The sequence below is a fragment of the Polypterus senegalus genome, chromosome 17 (genome assembly GCF_016835505.1).
Source record: "Polypterus senegalus isolate Bchr_013 chromosome 17, ASM1683550v1, whole genome shotgun sequence".
Classification (NCBI taxonomy): Eukaryota; Metazoa; Chordata; class Cladistia; order Polypteriformes; family Polypteridae; genus Polypterus; species Polypterus senegalus.
Genome location: NC_053170.1, coordinates 70182053 through 70201960, shown reverse-complemented (window position 1 = coordinate 70201960; position 19908 = coordinate 70182053). Strand labels below are relative to the sequence as shown.

The window sequence follows — 19908 nt, the reverse complement described above, 5'->3', positions numbered from 1 at the left end:
AAATGTGACTCTATTTCATTGGGCCCTTGAGCAGGGCCCTTAACCTGCATTTGCTCCGTCCTGAGCATGATGTGAATCTGCATCCAGCCCTGTATGTAGGCCTTCCAACCTGAAGGGAAAAAAATGGGGGTTGGTGGCAGAAAAATAACCATAAAAAACTCACACTGTTCCAGCCATTGCATGGCTGCACTGAGGTCCTAATCTAGGATCCTGAGTTGGTTTGTCATGTGATGGGTGTGGCAATGTGCTGGATCAGCGTGTGCTCCTAACCTCTCCTCTCAGTTAGTGGTAGTACTTCTACCTTGCAACACAAGGGTTCAAGTCCTGGGTACTCCCTGCGTGGCGTGTTCTCTTTGTATACTCCATATGACATGCAGGTTAAATAACTGGCTTTACTAAATTGGTGTGTGTATACATGTCTGCTCACCCTGAAGTGGCCTGGCATCCCGTCCAAGGATTGTCTCTCATGTTTGCTAGGATAGGTTAAAGCTTACCCTGTTCAGGATGACTGGAATTAGAAAATGGATGGATAAGAGAAACTTATGTGTTGCCCAAAAACTACATTTTTATATTTGTTTTATTTTTTTTTAAATATGACTCTGAAACATTTTAAATATGGTGCACCACTAGCATACATTTGTTGTTTCCATATAAAACCGTTTAATTGATGTTGTTTTTGCTTTTTTTAATATTATTGTTTAATTGAGTAGTATGCCTTCGTAATGTTACATTTTTCAATGATGAAATATAAATAAAATTTAGGATGGTCTCATATATAAATCTATGCTGTTTTTCACAAACCACTCATCCTTGATTTAAGATTTGTTCAGGATACCATTAAACTAACTGGCCTTTATTTATCATATTTGCTCTGATCAGGTTTTTATAAAGCCATGTGGTTTATTATCTTCAGATTTTCAGGAATCTTCTCAGTATGCAAAGATTAATGGTATTACATTATAATTATTATTAATTTCCCCTTGGGATTAATAAAGTATCTATCTATCTATCTATCCTTTAAATATAACATCACTAAATTCCTTAAGCATTCTTATGTAAATACTATATGGACCTTGCATATTTAATTTAAATTACATTACATAACATTTTCTAAAATTTCAGTCATATTTTGAAAAATTTCACAAGTAACCTCAAAAATATGATTTAAAATTAAATGCCATTTCCATTTGCGTAGTTTTTATTTTCTCCTTGCTGCTCTTAATACAGTTCACCTCCTTTGTGACCCAGCTCTTACTGAAAATTGAAAGAACCCCTTAGAGTTAACTTTTGTACTTTCAGCTATTTATCTTCCATAACTACCTTTTGCCACTTTATAATTTACTTTTTATCTGTTGTCCTCATGTGCTCATAAGCCCTACTGTACTTATCTGCTGCACAGCTGATTTTACTTCTTTAATTTCTTACTTAAATCCTTACTTATCCACTGTGCAGTTATTATAAACTTTCTAATGCTTTTAATTTTGGAATGAACTTGCTCTTCATTGTGTGAAGTATATCTTTAAATATATTATATTACCCCTAAAAGATCTCCAAAGCTGGCAGTTTATCCTAAATTATTTCTTTGTTACATGTTCTCAAATGTTTTCTGTTAATGATCATAAAATCGTAAATGTTCAGTTACTTCTAGTTTTAATGTTCAGAGTTATCAAATAGGCATTGATTACATAAATAAACTTCTGTTCCTGTGGTGAACGTCTTTCATATTTTACAGTATATTTATTTATTTATTCTGAAAATTGTAGACACAATGAAGATTAATCATAAAAGACGTTAGATGCTGTTTTTTTTTCTCCAGCCTAACTGGAGCTTTTTTTGTTTGTTTGTTTGTTTGTTTTTTATGTCCTCCTTGCCATTCGACATTACCTTTATCTTTTTTTTACATACTATATGACATTATTGCCTAATCTTATTTATGTTTTATATTAACTTCTTTTTATTTCATTTCATAAAACACTTTGAGCTATACTGTTTATATGAAAACATGCTATATAAATAAATGTTGTTGTTTCTGATGTAGGTCCAAAGAAATGGATATAAGGCAATATCATGTACATATCAGGCACAGAGTTCAGTCAGTTTTTTGCTGTAGTTCTTTTTATTTTTGCAAAAACATGGAAAATGTGCAGTATTTTGCACAGAATGGATAGTCTTGGGAAACATTTAAGCAAAATAACTATAATTTTTCTAATTGGTGTTTAGCTCTAACTGTTACATAAGAGGCACAATGAAGCAGGCACCATTCCTCTTTGCAGAGTATGTTTAATTCCATCAGTATTTCTGGTTTCTCAAAGTCAAAATGGATTTTTCATTCATCTCTGGCACTCTGAGGTATGTATGAAATAATTTTTCTAGCAAATGGCAGAAAATGCAATAGGTCAACAAAAGATGATGTAGACGTGCTAGACATATAGTATCATTTGCTACCGCAATTTTCTTAATGCGTTGTGTGAAACATGCAAAGACTAAAAAGGTTTCAATCTAGGTTGTAAAGAACAGTAATTGATGGAATTTGCAGTATATTCTGTTTGAAGTTCCATCCATCCATCCATTATCCAACCTGTTGAATCCGAACACAGGGTCACAGGGTGTTTGGAGTTAAAATCATTAATCGTTTAGGAAGTTAGCAAGGGTTAATCTTTCCTAATAGAAAATAGAAGATAATTGTTTTCTGAAAATGACACCACAGTATCACCCATTTACCATTTTAACAACCACTTTCTATATTACTTTCACAACAGCAAGATTTTCTGGGGTTACCAAGGCCTATCACTGATTTAAGTAATGGTTCAAAGTAATATTGCAATCAGTGCACTTTGGCTATTTCTTAAAATTTCATTATCACCATTAATATAATCTATTCTGTTGCTTGTTACTTATTTTCAATTTTTTTAGTCTTGTCTGTACCATTCATACACTTAAAAATATGCATACCTATTGTGAGTTTCCAAAATCCAGTACTCCAACACATCTTTTATAAAATTATTTTGCCTTATGTACGGATTTACATGAATGATGTATTTGCCAAGGGGTGATGGTGACAAGACACTAAGAACTTCATATGCCCCAGAGACTGTTTCACTCATTAGGAGGATATACCCCAGAGGAGTAGGTTCAACCTAAGAAAGCAAGTTGGGCTATCTTGTATTAGTCAGTTCCATTATAGCATGAGTCTCACGACAGCTCTAACTCGAGTAAAGAATTGAGTTGTTAAAGGAATTTTCCCTTATCTCTTCCTAATTGTCAAATTTCAGGATGGGGTTTAAATACTTGTTTTATGTTCTCTTTGCTTATTGTTGTGTCACTTTGAACTCCAGGCTCATAGTACTAATGTTTCTGTTGTTCTCTTTTATCCTGGGACTATTTTTTGTTAGGCTCTCAGGCCCCTCAGTTTACTGTATTTATTACTCGTTTAAGTATGCACAGTCTCATCTGTTTCTATGGTTAAGCTTGCTATTCTTGTTATTCTCATATAAATGAGGTGATGTTGAACACATTAGAACTTTCACCCAATCTGTAATTTTTCATTCCTGTTCACAGTCTAGAGTTTCTCGGTAGCTATAATAGACACTAGCTTGTCAAAACTCACTACTTTAGCCTTATGATATAAATGGGATATTTATTTAATAATAATAATAATAATACATTTTATTTATTTGTAGGTGCCCTTCTAAACACTCAAGGACACCGAACAATAGGCAAAACACAAATCAGAAACAAAAAAAATTAAAATTAGACAGAGCAATTGTAATCAAAGAGAAAAAGCAGTCTTAAACAAATGAGTTTTAAGTTTAGATTTGAAAAGTGAAAATAATTCAATATTTCTAAGCTCAGTTGGTAGTGAGCAACTGAATGCTCCGCTCCCCATAGTTGTAAGACGGACGAAGGGGACAGTCAAGTGGATGGAGGAAGAGGGAAAAAAAAAGGTACTGAAGGAAATGGAAACATGGAGGAGGTCAGACAGATATGGAGGGACAAGGTTGTGGATAGCTTTAAAAGTTAGTAGGAGAATTTTGAATTGAATTTGGAACTGAACTGGAAGCCAATGAAGCTGCTGAAAAACGGGAGTGATATGTTGAATAGAGGGGTTTCTAGTAATGATGCGGGCAGCTGAATACTGGACCAGTTGAAGCTTATACAGAGATTTGCGAGAAAGACCAAAGAAAAGGGAATTGCAATAATCCAGATGAGAAGTGACCAGGCTATGAACAAGGATAGAAGTGCTGTGGGGAGTGATTAATGTTACGCAAGTGGAAATATGCAGACCAGGAGATGTTATTGATGTGGGACTGAAAGGATAAAGTACTATCAAGGATGATGCCCAGACTCTTAACCTGTGGGGAAAGATTGGCAGAGGAATTATGAATAACAAATGAAAAATGATCAGTTTTGGATAATGTTGATTTTGTACCAATGAGGAGAACCTCAGTTTTGTCACTAATTTAAGAAAGTTTGAAGAAAACTAGGATTTCATTTCTGCTATGCAATCAGTAAGTGAGGATGGTGGAAAGGAATCGGTAAATTTGCTAGTGAGATAGAGTTGGGTGTCATCGGCATAACAGTGGAAGCTAATGTTATATTTATGAAAGATTTTGCCAAGGGGGAAGAGGTAAATAATGAAAAGGAGGGGCCCCAGGACAGAGCCTTGGGGCACACCTGAAGTAACAGCGGTGGGTTGGGATGTGAAAGTTTTAAGCTGAACAAACTGAGTGCGGCCTGAGAGGTAGGATCTGAACCAATCTAGTGGAGTGTAGGTAATGCCAATCAAAGATAATCTATTGAGAAGAGTAGTGTGACAAATAGTGTCAAAGGCTGCACTCAAATCAAAGAGAATGAGAATAGTAATTAAACCAGAATCATTAATTATATTAAATAAAGAATTTTCACCTTCAAATGAGCTGGGGGGATAACTGAACACAAAATAAGCTGATTTGTGTTTTCTAGTTCATAAAATGAAATTTATTAAGGTGCCAGAGAGTGGCAACATGTTGCATGTTTATTGGACATGCATGACAATATTACTACTACTACTACTACTACTACGACCACAGTCCTTGACTGTATTGTTTAATTCTGTACTCACTCATCATCCACATGTTTAAAAACTATTTAAAAATTCCAAATACGAATTTTGGCAACACAACAGTAAAGAAATGTCTCTCATTGGTACACTGAATGATTGCCACCTAAGCTATGATGTTGGTACACCTTCTGGGTCTCACTGCAGCACTTAATATAGTTGACCATGCAGCTTTCTTGAGCTGCCTTACAATCTCAAAGTGTTTTTGCAATATTTGCTGCACTCTCACCTTCACCAGTATAAATTTCTGTGTTTGTTACATTTTTTTTTAATATCTGCATGCTTTCACTGAGCTGCCTAATTTGGCAGCATTGTGTCATGCTTCTTGGATGCACGTCTGTAATCGGCAACCTCGCCACCTGCCTCAGGTGACATTTGCCTACTTATTATTCCAAGAGAAAAGTATAAAAGAAGTGGTGAGGTGAAATTTTGCTACTATGTACAAAAAAATCTGGAATACTTTACCAAAAGAAATATGCCAGGCTAACATCATGGAACATTTAAAAAGAAAAGGTCCTAAAAATTTACTTTTTAATTTGGCATTTTATAGCTGCAGTTTAGTCCTATTTCTTATAGATAGATAGATAGATAGATAGATAGATAGATAGATAGATAGATAGATAGATAGATAGATAGATAGATAGATAGATAGATAGATAGATAGATAGATAGATAGATAGATAGGACTTTAATTTGGCCAGGGGTAAATTTGGATTATTTCAGAAGCCCAATATATTGATAGATATACCCACACGCTATGGTCTGAAAACAAACCAGAATAACTAAGAAAGAAGAGAATTTCAAAAAATGTATTCTTCATTGATTTGCAATCACTACTAATCTCTACTTTTCTTTGCATTCATTTTTAAGTTTTTCTGGGGTGGCATTTTGCACCACCATTCGACCAAAGTACTGTGTAGACGCCTGTGATGCTTGAATAAGATCAGATGCTTTAACTGTCCAACAGAACCATTGCATCAAATCCTCTAGAATAAATCCTGGAAACATTAAGTGGGGGCATGGCTGGTCATTTGATCTCAGAACCCCTGCAGATTTTGTTTTTTCTTTGGAATATCACCCTCTCTCTGTGTTTTATTTTTCTGTCTTTCCAGATGTCTGACCTTATCATCAAATGCAACTTTACATACCTTAAAACAAATATAGCTACAAGGACCCTACTTTTCTAATAATTTTATATCTATGTTATGTAAGTGCATGTTGATCAATTTTTATCTGTTACTTTTTGTGTATCATTAATTCACTCGTATCTATTTTTTTTCTTGCAACTATTTCTTTGACATCTTATAAAGCACTTTGAGTTACATCTGCTCTTCAATTGCTTGATCATCTCTCATTCTTTCTCCCTAACTTACACACACACACACATAAACCCTCTGAAGGGCTTGTCAGGATGGCTTTGCCCCTTCAGACAGCTCTCTCCCTGGACTGAGTGGCTCCACCAAAATTTTATGTTAAAAACATCACTATGAGTATGGATTACTGATACAAAACACAGTCATATTTTTATTCATGTCCTTCCCTTTTGATTCTCCAAGCTGGTCACTGTTTATCTAAATACATAGCAAAGGTTTAGAAGGCAATGGCCAAAAATACAGTGATAAAGGACACCACTCTTCATGGCCATGGCAAACAAGAACAGTGACAAATTGCACCACACTTGGTGTGTGCTGACTTCCTCTGTAGGACACAGCTGATTGTACACACATATATAACAGTGCATATTTGGGCAAGCTCTTGAAGAAGCAGATGCATTAAGGAAGACAGTGTATTTTATTAAATCTCAAATCCAAAAACAAAGAAAAGAATGCAAGGAGAAAATCATACACAGAAGGAGCAAAGACAAAGGTAAAAATGTCCCAAATCACAAAACAAAAAGGCGGGATCCAAAATGTGTAAAATGTCAAAAACCATACCAACGGAGGCATAATCATTAAGCAATTTTGAAATCCCAAAAACAGCAACACACTAAACAAGATCATTAGAACAACGTGAGCTCTAGAACGTGGCTATACTAAAGCACAAACATAAATATCCTCTGCTCCCCCTTTTAAGTTCCCATCCTCCCATCATATGACTGTTGCAAATCAAGAATTGTCATGCAACAGGCTCAGGTAAGATGGTTCTGATGTAGAGAGCAGGTGAAAGTATGGGCTAAGGATCAGTTTCACAGCCCATTTCTGACAACCTCTAAAATTAAGAAATGAGAATTTGTATTATTTACACATACAGAGGTTTCTGGGTTAGAGTATAATAATTTAATCCATAGAAACCCAAATTTGCATAATGCAGTATGTAATCCCATTCACCTCAAAGACGTTTACTGAATTCAAAAAAAGCAAGACTTAGAAGGCTTTGACATTGATGAAGTCTCTTGTACTGCATATTGAAAATATTTCAGATATCGGATAGGAACTGTCTATAGGAAGAACATTTGAGGCCTAGTTAAAAAGACTTGTTTTCCATTACATTCTCCTTGATACCCATCTGTGGTAGCATCTTTTCTATTTTTTACACAGTTTGACAGCATCAAGATTTAATGGAGTGTGAAAGGTGTTTCAAGCTCACTTTATAGTTGTGCAATTTGTCTTAAAAATCTTTAATTACAGCATCACTTGCATTAGATTCCAATGAGTAAACTTTCTTATAATATTGCTTAAATATAGTATGCTGCTTATCTAAAACTGGACTTACATAGCTCTGTCCTGAGCAGCTACAAACCGCAAATGTGTCTCTCACTAATAGGCAGCCTGAAAAAACTTTACAAATTGAAAAAATCCAGGTACCTCCTTAAATGAGCAAAAAAAAAAATGTAAATAAAATAAAATCTTCAATGTTCAATGTGTAATATTACATCATGCTAAAACAAATATACACAATTTAATAGGCTAATAACACTTGAATAAACTTAAGTTTTAATTCTTAATTATTACATATAAATTACAACAGAAAGTTTGTTAAACATATTTAACATTCCACGTGGAAGCAGGAGACACATAACACACAATATTTCATTCATGTTTGATAACAGCTGTTTATGGATCAGTGCTTCTTAATGCTGCACGTAACCATCCTAATCAGACAAACATTATAATAAAAACACTGCTTCATAAGAATAACACTTAAATCTGGGCTGCATCTCTCAAACACATTCTTGATTATCTTTTAAAGTCTGTTGTGCTCTGTATGAAAGGCACCATAAAAAATAATGATTTATAGACCAATTGTTCTAAAAGTGGAAGTGACATATAGCTCATAGAGTTTTTGTCCCAATTTATGTTAAAAGATTCCTAGTTACCTCTATAGTTTATAAACACTTAAAAGAGGACTTCACATCCCCTAAAAACAGAATAATCAGGCCAAGGAATTCATCAGTTTGGCTTCTTCTATTCATTATGAAAATTTATCTTGGTAATTGGAACATTTAGACAAATTTAAAGCATTTCATTCAATTTCAGCTCACACAGTTAACTTTTTTCAAAAATTAGTTTAGTATTCTATGGCCTACTATGTAAATACCGGACATAAAACTCAAATTTTATGTTTTTATGCTTTCTCAGGAGAAAATATCCCCCACAACATTGACTAATCTTTTGTCGTAATATTTCTACTTTTGTGAGAGAGAGAAAGTAATATGATTAATCAGAGAATTGAATATTTGTTGGTGTTTTCCTTGAGTAAAAAGAAAATGTAGATATCGTTATCAGTGGAATTGCCTATTTTTGTTATTAGGAGAACAGATCTTGTATGTCATGTGCATGTGTGCTGGCAAACATATTTATAACAGACAGCTTTGGTTAACCTTCATTAGATAAAAAAGTCAAGAAGGCTTCTCATTGAAGTGCATAAAATTTAAATATGAGGGGAGGACAGCTTCCCTGTGACAGTTATTATTGTATAATTAATAGATTCAAACATAACTGTTTAAATAAAATTAAGAATGTAGTCATACAATCTAAACTTGTCAAACAAACATTGTATTCCTCCCTACTAAACATTACATGTTATATAATCCTTGCATTTTATATAGGAAAGTTAAATGGTTCTTCTCGTTTATGATTTGGGAACTATCAAATCTGACAGTAAAAGAATACACCTATTTGATAGTGATTCTTCAAGTTGAAATTATTCAATTTAAATATGGATGGTGTTTTTACCTGGGCAGGTTGCTGTATTGTTGCAAAGTCTAGTTTCTCTCAGAGGGCCACTGCAAAGTGTTCCATAAGGTGAAGAAACACAGGAGCGTGTTCTGATCTGCAAGCCCTGCCCACAGGTCAGAGAGCACACGCTCCACTGCGACCACTCCTCCGCAGCTGGGTCTCCTGTATCAGGAAAACAAGGGTGAAAATTATCAGACAACTTTTAAAGTCAGTTGAATTTATTAGTATAAAGTACACTTCAACTTAACTTATTATAAGCCACTCATATTATTAAGCCAATACAGGATGATCAAAACAAAACACAAATGTTGATGCAACAAAAACACAAAATGCAAAATAAAATGGAACCAAAAGGCACACATTAAAACATCAAAATTTCTAAAAGACTGTGGGGACTCTGCAAAGCTTTACACTGCAGGCAAATAAGTAGTAACCCATCATAATGCAACAAAGTTTAGACAAAAAGATAAATCACTGGCTGTGACACATTCTTACCGAGTTACAACAAGACACTGAAATGAACAACAATTTCCAGTATGAGTACTGGAATTATTTAGTTATACTTCTTCTTTTTGATTGTTTTATTTTTCCTCCAATGTTCTGAATTTGCTCTAGAGGAGTAAGAGAATGATTTGGTACAGTCCAATGAATAAAAGTTATAAATGTAAAGTCTTGGCCAAAAGTTTTGAGAATGACACGGCTATTGGTTTTCACAAAGTCTGCTGCTTCAGTGTTTTTAGATCTTTTTGTCAGATGTTTCTATGGTATAATTACAAGCATTTCATAAGTTTCAAAGGCTTTTATTGACAATTACATTAGGTTTATGCAAATAATTAATATTTGCAACATTGGCCCTTCTTTTTCAAGACCTCCGAAATTCGCCCTGTCATGCTGTCAATCAACTTCTGGGACAAATCTGGATTGTTGGCAGCGCATTCTCACATAAAATAATGCATGGAATTTGTCAGAATTTGTGGGTTTTTGTTTGTCCATCCGAATATTGAGGATTGACCACAGGTTCTCAGTGGGATTAAGGTCTGGGGAGTTTCCTGGCCATGGACCCAGAATTTTGATGTTTTGTTCCCAAAGCCACTCAGTTATCACTTTTGCCGTATGGCACGGTACTCCATCACATGCTGCAAAAGGCATTGTTCATCACCAAACTGTTCTTGGATGGTTGGGAGAAGTTGCTCTTGGAGAATGTTTTTGTACTATTCTTTCTTCATGGCTTGGGATCGGGGCACCACCAGTACAGAGCTTGCTCAGGAATAGCAGCCGGCAGGTGTGAGTGCATCTGCACACACAGTAAGGCAAAGTCTTCTGGAGGATGGCCTGGTGTCAATAAGGGCAGCAAAGAAACCACTTCTCTCCAAGTAAAATATCAGGGACAGACTGATATTCTGCAAAAGGTACAGGGATTGGTCTGCTGAGGACTGGGGTAATTCATTTTCTCTGATGAATCCAGTTTCTGATTGTTTGGGAAAAAAGATTGTCTGGAGAAGAAAAGGTGAGCTCTACCATCAGTCCTGTGTCGTACCAACAGTAAAGTATCCTGAAACCATTCATGTGTGGGGTTGCTTCTCACAATTTTGCCTAAGAATTCTCAATAAAACCATTTGAAACTTATGAAATGCTTTTAATTATACTTCAGCATACCATAGAAACATCTGACAAAAAGATCTAAAAACACTGAAGCAGTTAACTTTGTGAAAACCAATAATTGTGTCACTCTCAAATCTTTTGGCCACTCATGGTCACAGAGGGCCAGAACCAGTGCAGGCAGAACTGGCCATGAAGCCGGAAACAGCCCTGAATGCCAGTCCACCACTGGGCTTCTTACATTTAGGCCAATCTGTAGTCTCCTAATAATTCTCCTATCATACATTTGGGGATGCAAACCCAGGATTCTAGATCAATCAGGGAGCAGCTCTACCTAATGTACCACTGTGCCACCCAAAAGTCAATGATTTGAATTGAAATGAATAAACATGCTTTTTTAACATTGGATAAATTAACAAACCAAATGAGGCTGGAGAAAGCAAGCATGAGAAAATGAGTCTAAATGTTCAAAACTTGTATGTTAAGCATACTACAACACCCTATGATTACATCAGTATATGCTGCTCTTCTATAGTATTTTGTCTTTTTTTCTTATTGATATGGAATTTTAAAACTTTTTCAATTTTATTTTGGTTTGTATGGTCATTTCCATATTCCATCCATCCATTTTCCAACCCGCTGAATCTGAACACAGGCTCACGGGGCTCTGCTGGAGCCAATCCCAGCCAACACAGGACACAAGGCAGGAACCAATCCTGGGCATGGTGCCAACCCACCGCAGGTCATTTCTATATTTCATTATTAAATTTGATAAAAAAATTAATATGAAAAAAATGTAAACAGAACATTAACACATAAATTGCAATTGGATTCATACAAAATTTGAGTTATTTAAATTAAGGATCACTGCCTTACTGTTTGAATAACATACTAAGTAATCACATACTAAAACAATTGCCTTTTTAAAAAAATGACTCGTCACCTCAGTAAAGTAGCTAATTAATGATGCAGCTAAAGAAGTATAATTCGGTTTAATTAAAAAATCTAGCGGAATATCATCAGCATAGAAATGAAAGTTAATGCTATGTTTTTAAAAATTAATTTACTAAAGGAAATATATAAAGATAAAACAGGATTGGCCCCAGCATCCAACCCTATGGGACACCCCTTATAACTGTATATAGGAATATATGAATACAATTGAATAAATGTGATGGAAACTCATCAAAAGCAGTCCAAATGAATTCCAAAGCCTGTGAAGTAGAAGCTATGCTGGGGACCGTTTCCCAAAAATGATGAAATGTAGTGATTAACAGGTAATTTTATGATGCATTTATATAACGTATGAGCTACTTTTTGAGTGAGCTCAGTTCCCATCCTTCTCTATTCTTTCTTTCTGCTTCTGCACATAAACAATTGCAACTCAGAAAATGTCAACCTTAGAACATTGATTCTCCAAAACGTTTAAAGAACAAAGAAACATGAACTTATAAATTTGTAGGTATTAACAGTTGAAATTATTGAAATTCATTTAACAACTTATCTATCCATCCATCAATCCATTGTCCAATCTGCTATATCCTAACACAGGGTCACGGGGGTCTTCTGGAGCCAATCCAAACCATTACAGGGCACAAGGCAGGAACAAACCCCGAGCAGGGCGCCAGCCCAATGCAGGACACACAAACACACACACATCCACATACCAAGCACACACTAGGGACAATTTAGGATTGCCAATGCACCTAAACTGCATGTCTTTGGACTGTGGGAGGAAACCAGGGATTCCGGAGGAAACCCACGCAAACATGGGGAGAACATGCAAACTCCAACTTATCTATACACTGTCATATTATAAATTATTTTTGTGTTTCAACATGAATATCATATTCTAAAAGATCACAGACCTGTCTTAACAAAAATTGAACATATTCTATGTGGCAGCTGCTACCTGTGGCTACAGTTGGCGCAAGAGGAAGCCTATTTAAGAAGCAAATACTGATTAATAAGTGGGTCAGGCAGCACGTCGATTATGAAAGATTTAACATGTTAATTTAGTTATGATGAGGTTTGAGAAATGTTCGTAAACTAATGATCGATATTAAAATGGATTTTAGCTTTATGAGGCTTTAAGGAAATGCAGCCCAGAGTGAAAAATTGTGCTTATAACTAAATGCATAATGGTAGTGACATATACTTTTCTAATGGAAAAGACAATATTCCCCATATTTAAGATAAGCGCTTGGGCTATGATATCACTATATACTGAAAGAAATTGTGAATTTAAAACTGGTGAAAAATTCTTAGCAAAATACGACTTTTAATTCTTTAATAAAAAAAACATTTTTATAAAAATAGCAAGTTTAAAGAAATAAAAAAAAATATCATTCAGTAGAGTTTTATTAATTAAACTATGGGTTTAAATATCACAATTGAAAATGAAGCACTTTCCAGAGTAAACTAATGAACAAGGAACCATATGCATTAGTGTTGTTCCAAATAAGATCAGTTTGCTTAGGTAAAGCACCCGAGGGTAAAGCCATAGTTTACTGGTGACAAAAGACAACTAACTCAGAAGAATAAATCCAAATTACCAGCTCCTGTAGCCTAACAGGAAAGATACAAATAATAGAGATTGTTTTAGTTTTGTAATCTAATTCCAGTTCATCATGGTTTATTAGTTTTCATCACATTATTATATACTACAGTACTAGGGTGTTGTACCATGTTAGCCATTATGAATGTAGATCTTGCCTGAAGAAGGGGCCTGAGTTGCCTCGAAAGCTTGCATATTGTAATCTTTTTAGTTAGCCAATAAAAGGTGTCATTTTGATTGGCTTTTCTTTATATACTACAGAAATGCATGTGAAGTTTTTTGTCTCCTGTCCTTGTACACTTACTTTTAAGCTTACGGTCTCCTAAGAAATGTAGTAAATATGACTGAATTGAAAACCAATCTAAAAGAAGTTTTGTTCCATTGTATACAAAAGTTGTTGACACCACCACAAAAGCTGCATCCAGGAAAAATACAAGCAACAAGAGCTGATAATGAACGTCAAAAAAAAGGAAAACAAACAAAAAAGAGCTGCATATAATAAAAATCAAGAACAAAGAATTGTCCAATAAACAAAAAAGAGAAAAATATCCTGAACAAAATTTGAAAAGAAATTCATAAAGCACCATTTATAGAATGTAAGTTAATATATAGTAATTCATAATATTATTTTTGAAGAGACACTAATGTAATTTAATTTTTTATTTACTTTTTCGTCTGTTTTACTTCTTTTTTTACTTTTACTTTTTACTTTGTTTTATTATTCATTGGTCTTTAAAAAATACAGTTGTAGTTAAATACTCAAACAACTGATTTTCAATCTATAATAACTAAGGACCAAACTGTCTTCCTACCGTGGTCCACATACTCTTCTACATACCAACTCTTGAATTACAATCACTTTCTCTAACAGAGGGACGCCCTTCTAGCAGCTCAACTACGAGATAGCGGGCACTCAGTGCCCACCCTCATGTTATGGTGATGGAAGCAAGAGGGGGTGGAGGCCCCAGTTTATATTATATGAAAAATATTTCCAGTAAATAAAGCAACTTTAAAATTATAATTTATGAGTGAATTATCCATTATCCTGCGAGACTGTGGAGTCATTGAAAAAAAGCTTCTGTGACTGTGACTCCAGAAAGCTTGAAATCTCCTCCTGTAAAGGAGGCATTACTATTGTTTGAGCTGTTTGGTAATTATTCATTTATTATAATGTAAATTATAATACACATCTTCATGTTATACAGTGTGTTGAAAATGAGGGTTCTGGTAAATGAAGATGTGCATTAGATGTGGATCTTATGGGATTCAAGATAAACATTGTTGGTCTGGAGCCTAGTTACTCTTATTCATATAACAATTGTTGATTAGCAATGAGAAAAAAGGTAAAATGTTATTGATATATATTGTAAATATGAACAATAATCATAACATTATAAAAAGTTTTATCTATGTATTAAAAACTTGATTAGAACATTAGAACGCTCTAGACGAGAACAGGCCATTCAGCCCAACAAAGCTCACCAGTCCTATCCACTTATTTCTTCCAAGAAAACACCAAGTCTAGTTTTGAAAGTCCCTAACATCTTACTGTCTACCACACTACTTGGTAGCTTATTCCAAGTATCTATTGTTCTTTGTGTAAATAAAAACTTCCTAATATTTGTGCGAAATGTACCCTTAACTTATTTTAAAATAACAGTCTTGATCCACTGTAATAATTCCCTTCATAATTTTAAACACTTCAATCATGTCACCTCTTAATCTTATTTTGTTTAAACTGTAAAGGCTCAGCTCTTTTAATCTTTCCTCATAATTCAACCCCTGTAACCCTGAAATCAGCCTAGTCGCTCTTCTCTGGACCTTTTCTAGCGCTGCTATGTCCATTTTATAGTTTGGAGACCAAACCTGCACACAGTACTCAAGATGAGGCCTCACCAGTGCATTATAAAGGTTGAGCATAACCTCCCTGGACTTGTACACCACACATCGTGCTATATAACCTAACATTCTGTTAGCCTTCTTAATGGCTTCTGAACACTGTCGGGAAGTTGATAGTTTGGAGTCCACTATGACTCCTAAATCCTTCTCATAAGGTGTACTCTCGATTTTCCGACCGCACATTGTGTATTCAAACCTAACATTTTTACTTCCTATGTGTAATACTTTACATTTACTGACATTAAATTTTATCTGCCACAAATCTGTATGCTATCCAAGTCCTTCTGTAATGATATAATGGATTCCAAATTATCTGCTAGTCCACCTATCTTGGTATCATCTGCAAACTTAACCAGCTTATTCCTTATATTCCTATATATTAAAAATAGCAGCGGCCCAAGCACTGAACCCTGTGGAACACCATTCTTAACATCGGCCAGTTCTGATGAGGTTCCTCGCACCATCACCATCTGCTTCCTGTGTCTGAGCCAATTTTGTACCCATCTAAAAACATCACCCTGAACTCCCATTTCTTTTAATTTGATGCCCGAAATCTCATGTGGCACCTTATCAAATGCTTTCTGAAAGTCCAGATAAATAATATCATAAGCTCCACTTTGATCGTATCCTTTTGTTGCCTCCTCATAGAATTCCAGCATGTCAGTAAAATACGACCTCATTCTTCTGAACCCATGCTGACTATTTAGGATAACTCCTGTCCTTGCCAGATATTGCTTAAGATTAGGATGCCATTATATTTATTATGTCAATTCTGAGTGCCAGATATTTAAAATATATTGAGGAACAGAGCCAGGCAGATATGCAAAGTGCAAATAAAAACAGACCAGCATTGCACAGTAGAAGTTGTTTAATGATCCCCAGTCAAACCAAATTGTGTTTCAGAGTGAAGCAAGATGTGCTTCTTACTGGCAATAAGTAATGAAACGTATAGAACTGTATTGATTTTGTGTGTGAAAACATTCATCCAAATGAAGTCTTTGTGCGACTTTAAACCCAATATTTAATTGACATGGCTGTGAAATAAGTCACATTTGAATAATGCAAAGCACACCAAAGTATGACAAGGCACATTTTGTTTTATTCTCTTTAATTCCCAGTAACTCCGAAAATGTAGATGTCACTGTATATAGTACAACGTGTCACACCTTTAACACGTACTGTATGTGTTTATTATGAACACGGCCTTACTGCATGGAATGCAGTTTTCATATCAACTCTAAGCAAGTATAAAATGGCACTTGGCATTTGAAAGTAAATGAAAGCACATGTTAAACTCAAAAACACATGTCCACATTAGGAATCTTAATTTTACAATGGTTTACATTCTGTTAGTGCATTTTAAATTACAATGCAACAGAACGGAGCAGTCAGAGTCTGTCTAGTTAAATTGTGCTGTAGAGCTTAAATTACATTTTATACCTTGCAAAGCTTAAATCAAATTCCACTTGCAGTTGGTGTGTTGGTACTAATCCTTAATGTTTTTCAAATGCTGGCTCAACGCTATGCATTCACAGTATTTTTGCCCCATTCTGACTCCCCCTTTTGGGTTCCCTGGACATCATATTTTTTATCCTACACCTTTTTTATTTTGATTGATTGTTTTACTGTACATTTTGGATGTTTTTTATGGGTTGTAAACAAACAACACACCCGAAAAGGAGGATATAATCTACTTAACTATATATAACGTGGGTCAAAACTGACCAAAAGGACACAGTAGTGTTCAAAATCTGTAGCAACTCTACAAAAAAGTAACATTTGGACTTTTACTTCTTTTTTTTTACATCAGGCCATTTTAACAAAATTAAAATTAATGTTTCTGAACTGAACCAGTGAAATTTATAGGTTGTGAATAAAGTAAAATACTCTAAATGCAGTAAAAATCCTTTAAAGGCTATGGTGTATAAAAAAAAAATAATAACCTGCAACACATAGCAAGGTAAACATTGCTTGGAATCTGTACAAATTTAAAATTTTTATGTACAATTTCTTTACCAATTATTAAGGCAGGAAAACAAAGTTTCATCCTAACTAGATGATACGTTTAATGATTTTTAATGCAAAACTGGGACTAATTTGACCGAGAGACTTTTTAAAGGGGTGGCACAGTGGTGCAGTGGGTAGTGCTGCTGCCTCGCAGTTAGGAGACCCGGGTTCACTTCCCAGGTCCTTCCTGCGTGCCGTTTGCATGTTCTCCTCGTGTCTGTGTGGGTTTCCTCCGGGTATTCCAGTTTCCTCCCACAGTCCAAAAACATGCAGGTTAGGTGGTATGACCATTCTAAATTGTCCCTAGTGTGTACTTGGTGTGTGTGCCCTGCTGTGGGTTGGCGCCCTGCCTGGGGTTTGTTTCCAGCTTTGCACCCTGTGTTGGCTGGGATTGGCTCCAGCAGACTCCTGTGACGATGTAGCGGGATGGATGGATGGACATTTTAAAGGTTGGTGTGCTAGCCACTAACAAACTGACAGATGTCAGGCTAGAGTTCAGGTCTTATTTATTGTAGAGAAAAGCCAAGCAAAATGACCTTTTATTGGCTAACTAAAAAGATTACAATATGCAAGCTTTCGAGGCAACTCAGGCCCCTTCTTCAGGCAAGATGTAATACAGAAACTGAAGTTTCCTGTGTTTATATCCACACACTAGGACAAGAAACAACAATGGTAAATTTTTAAATGAAAACTCTTAAATGTAAAAAATTAATAGGTTCATTCAGGCTAAGATTAATTTAATAGGAGAAAGAAGAACAATGCATGGTCAAGATCTTTAGATAAGATAACTGTCCAACAAAGTCCTTTGAAGTTTGTAATGAGTTTTTCAAAACAATGCAGATCTGTAGTCAGGTTGTCTGTGTCAGTCTGAGAGATGCAAACAGTCTTCATATCTGGCTATAAAACTCTTGTCTCTGTTCAAGCCATGCTGTAATGTATTAAATTTTAACATGAGCTTAACTTCCCATTTTTTTCTCTCTTGCTGCATTTTGAAGTTGCCCATAAGCATTGTGACTTTAAAGTCCCTCTCACAGTGTCCATGGCTGTTGAAGTGGGCCGCTACAGGAACATCTGTGTTGCCACGTTTAATGGGGAATCTGTGTAAATTCATTCTCTGGCGGAGTGTTTGTCCAGTTTCTCCCACATAGAGTGTAGTGTCAGGACATTTCATGCAGAGAATTAGGTAGACAACATTCGATGATCTGCAGGAAAATGATCCCTTTATGTGATGTTCAAGTCGGGAGTTTGGTATAATTATACGGTCTGTATTGTAGATGTGGGCACACATTTTACATCTTTTCTGTAGGCAGGGAGATGTGCCATTTTCTGTTGGTTCATTTAGGGAGCTTCAGACAATTAGTTGCTGAAGGTTTGGTGGTTGTCTGTATGCCAGGAGGGGAGGTTCAGGAAATACATTTTTTAGTGTTTGGTCGTTGTTTAGTATTGGCTGAAGTTCTTTTATAGTTTTTCGAAGTGTTTCAAGATGTGGGTTGTAGGTGACAACAAGGGGGATGCGGTTCTTGTTGTCTTTGTTTTTATATTCCAGAAGGTTCTCTCTGGGTATGGCAGTAGCTCTTCGTATTTGAGTGTCTGTTGCTTTGGGGGTATAACCTTGTTTGATGAACTCTTGTCTGAGCTCCTGCAGTTGTTGATCCCGGTCTGTCGGGTCTGAGCGAATACGATTGTACCGTATTGCTTGGCTAAAAATAATGGAGCGCCTTATATGCTTGGGGTGAAAGCTATCACTTCTTAGGTAGGTCTGTCTGTCTGTTGGTTTGTGAAAAACAGAAGTTACAAGGGTGTTGTTTTTCAGTTGAACTGTGGTGTCAAGGAAGCTGACTTCTGTTTCTGAGTAATTCAGCTTCAGCTTTATGTTGGGGTGAAAAGAATTGTATTCATTATGAAAATGGAGGAGGTCCTTCTCACTGGCAGTCCAGATTATGAAGATGTCATCTATGTAACGGAGATATAACATTGGTTTTAAGATGCACCCTGACAAGAAGGGCCCTGAGTTGCCTCGAAAGCTTGCATATTGTAATCTTTTTAGTTAGCCAATAAAAGGTGTCATTTTGCTTGGCTTTTCTCTACATTCTTAATGTCTAACACGGTACAACAACCTAGTACTACAGTCTTATTTATTAAAAAACTTATGACCCAGTGTTGAAGTCAGAGGGGGGAGATTTGCTAGCAGCACACATTTGTTACTGTGTTCTTTTTGTCCTCTGCACATTTGTTACCGCATGCCTTAGCTAGCACACTTCTGACTCGCATGCTTATGTTGTGTGAGCCACCAAAGCTCTGAAATGGCATGTAATAAGGTTTGAGATATACAAACTTTCAGAAAAATGCAATGGTGATACAGAGAGTGCTGCATGATGGTGAATACTGTGTTAGGTTTTTGGGAAAGAAATGTTTGCTCATTCATTTTCTTTGATGGTGCAGTGGTTAATACTACTGCCTCACTGAGCCAATGTAATGGGTTTGAGCCCCCTATCCATCTGGAGTTTGCTTCTATTGGCCATGTCTATGTGGATTTCCTTCTTAGTATTCAGTTTTTTTTCCACATCCCC

The 19908-nt window shown here is 35.6% G+C and overlaps 1 protein-coding gene across 10 annotated transcripts in view; it reads right to left on the bottom strand.

Annotated features, from left to right (window-relative positions):
- adgrb2 (adhesion G protein-coupled receptor B2) overlaps positions 1-19908 on the bottom strand; it is a 1037854-nt gene that overhangs the window by 599813 nt on the left and 418133 nt on the right. For all 10 annotated transcript variants that reach the window (XM_039740905.1, XM_039740908.1, XM_039740904.1 and 7 more), the window contains exon 4: positions 9274-9438. In XM_039740905.1, the coding sequence (XP_039596839.1) occupies positions 9274-9438 (165 nt within the window). The remainder of the gene's footprint in view (positions 1-9273; positions 9439-19908) is intronic.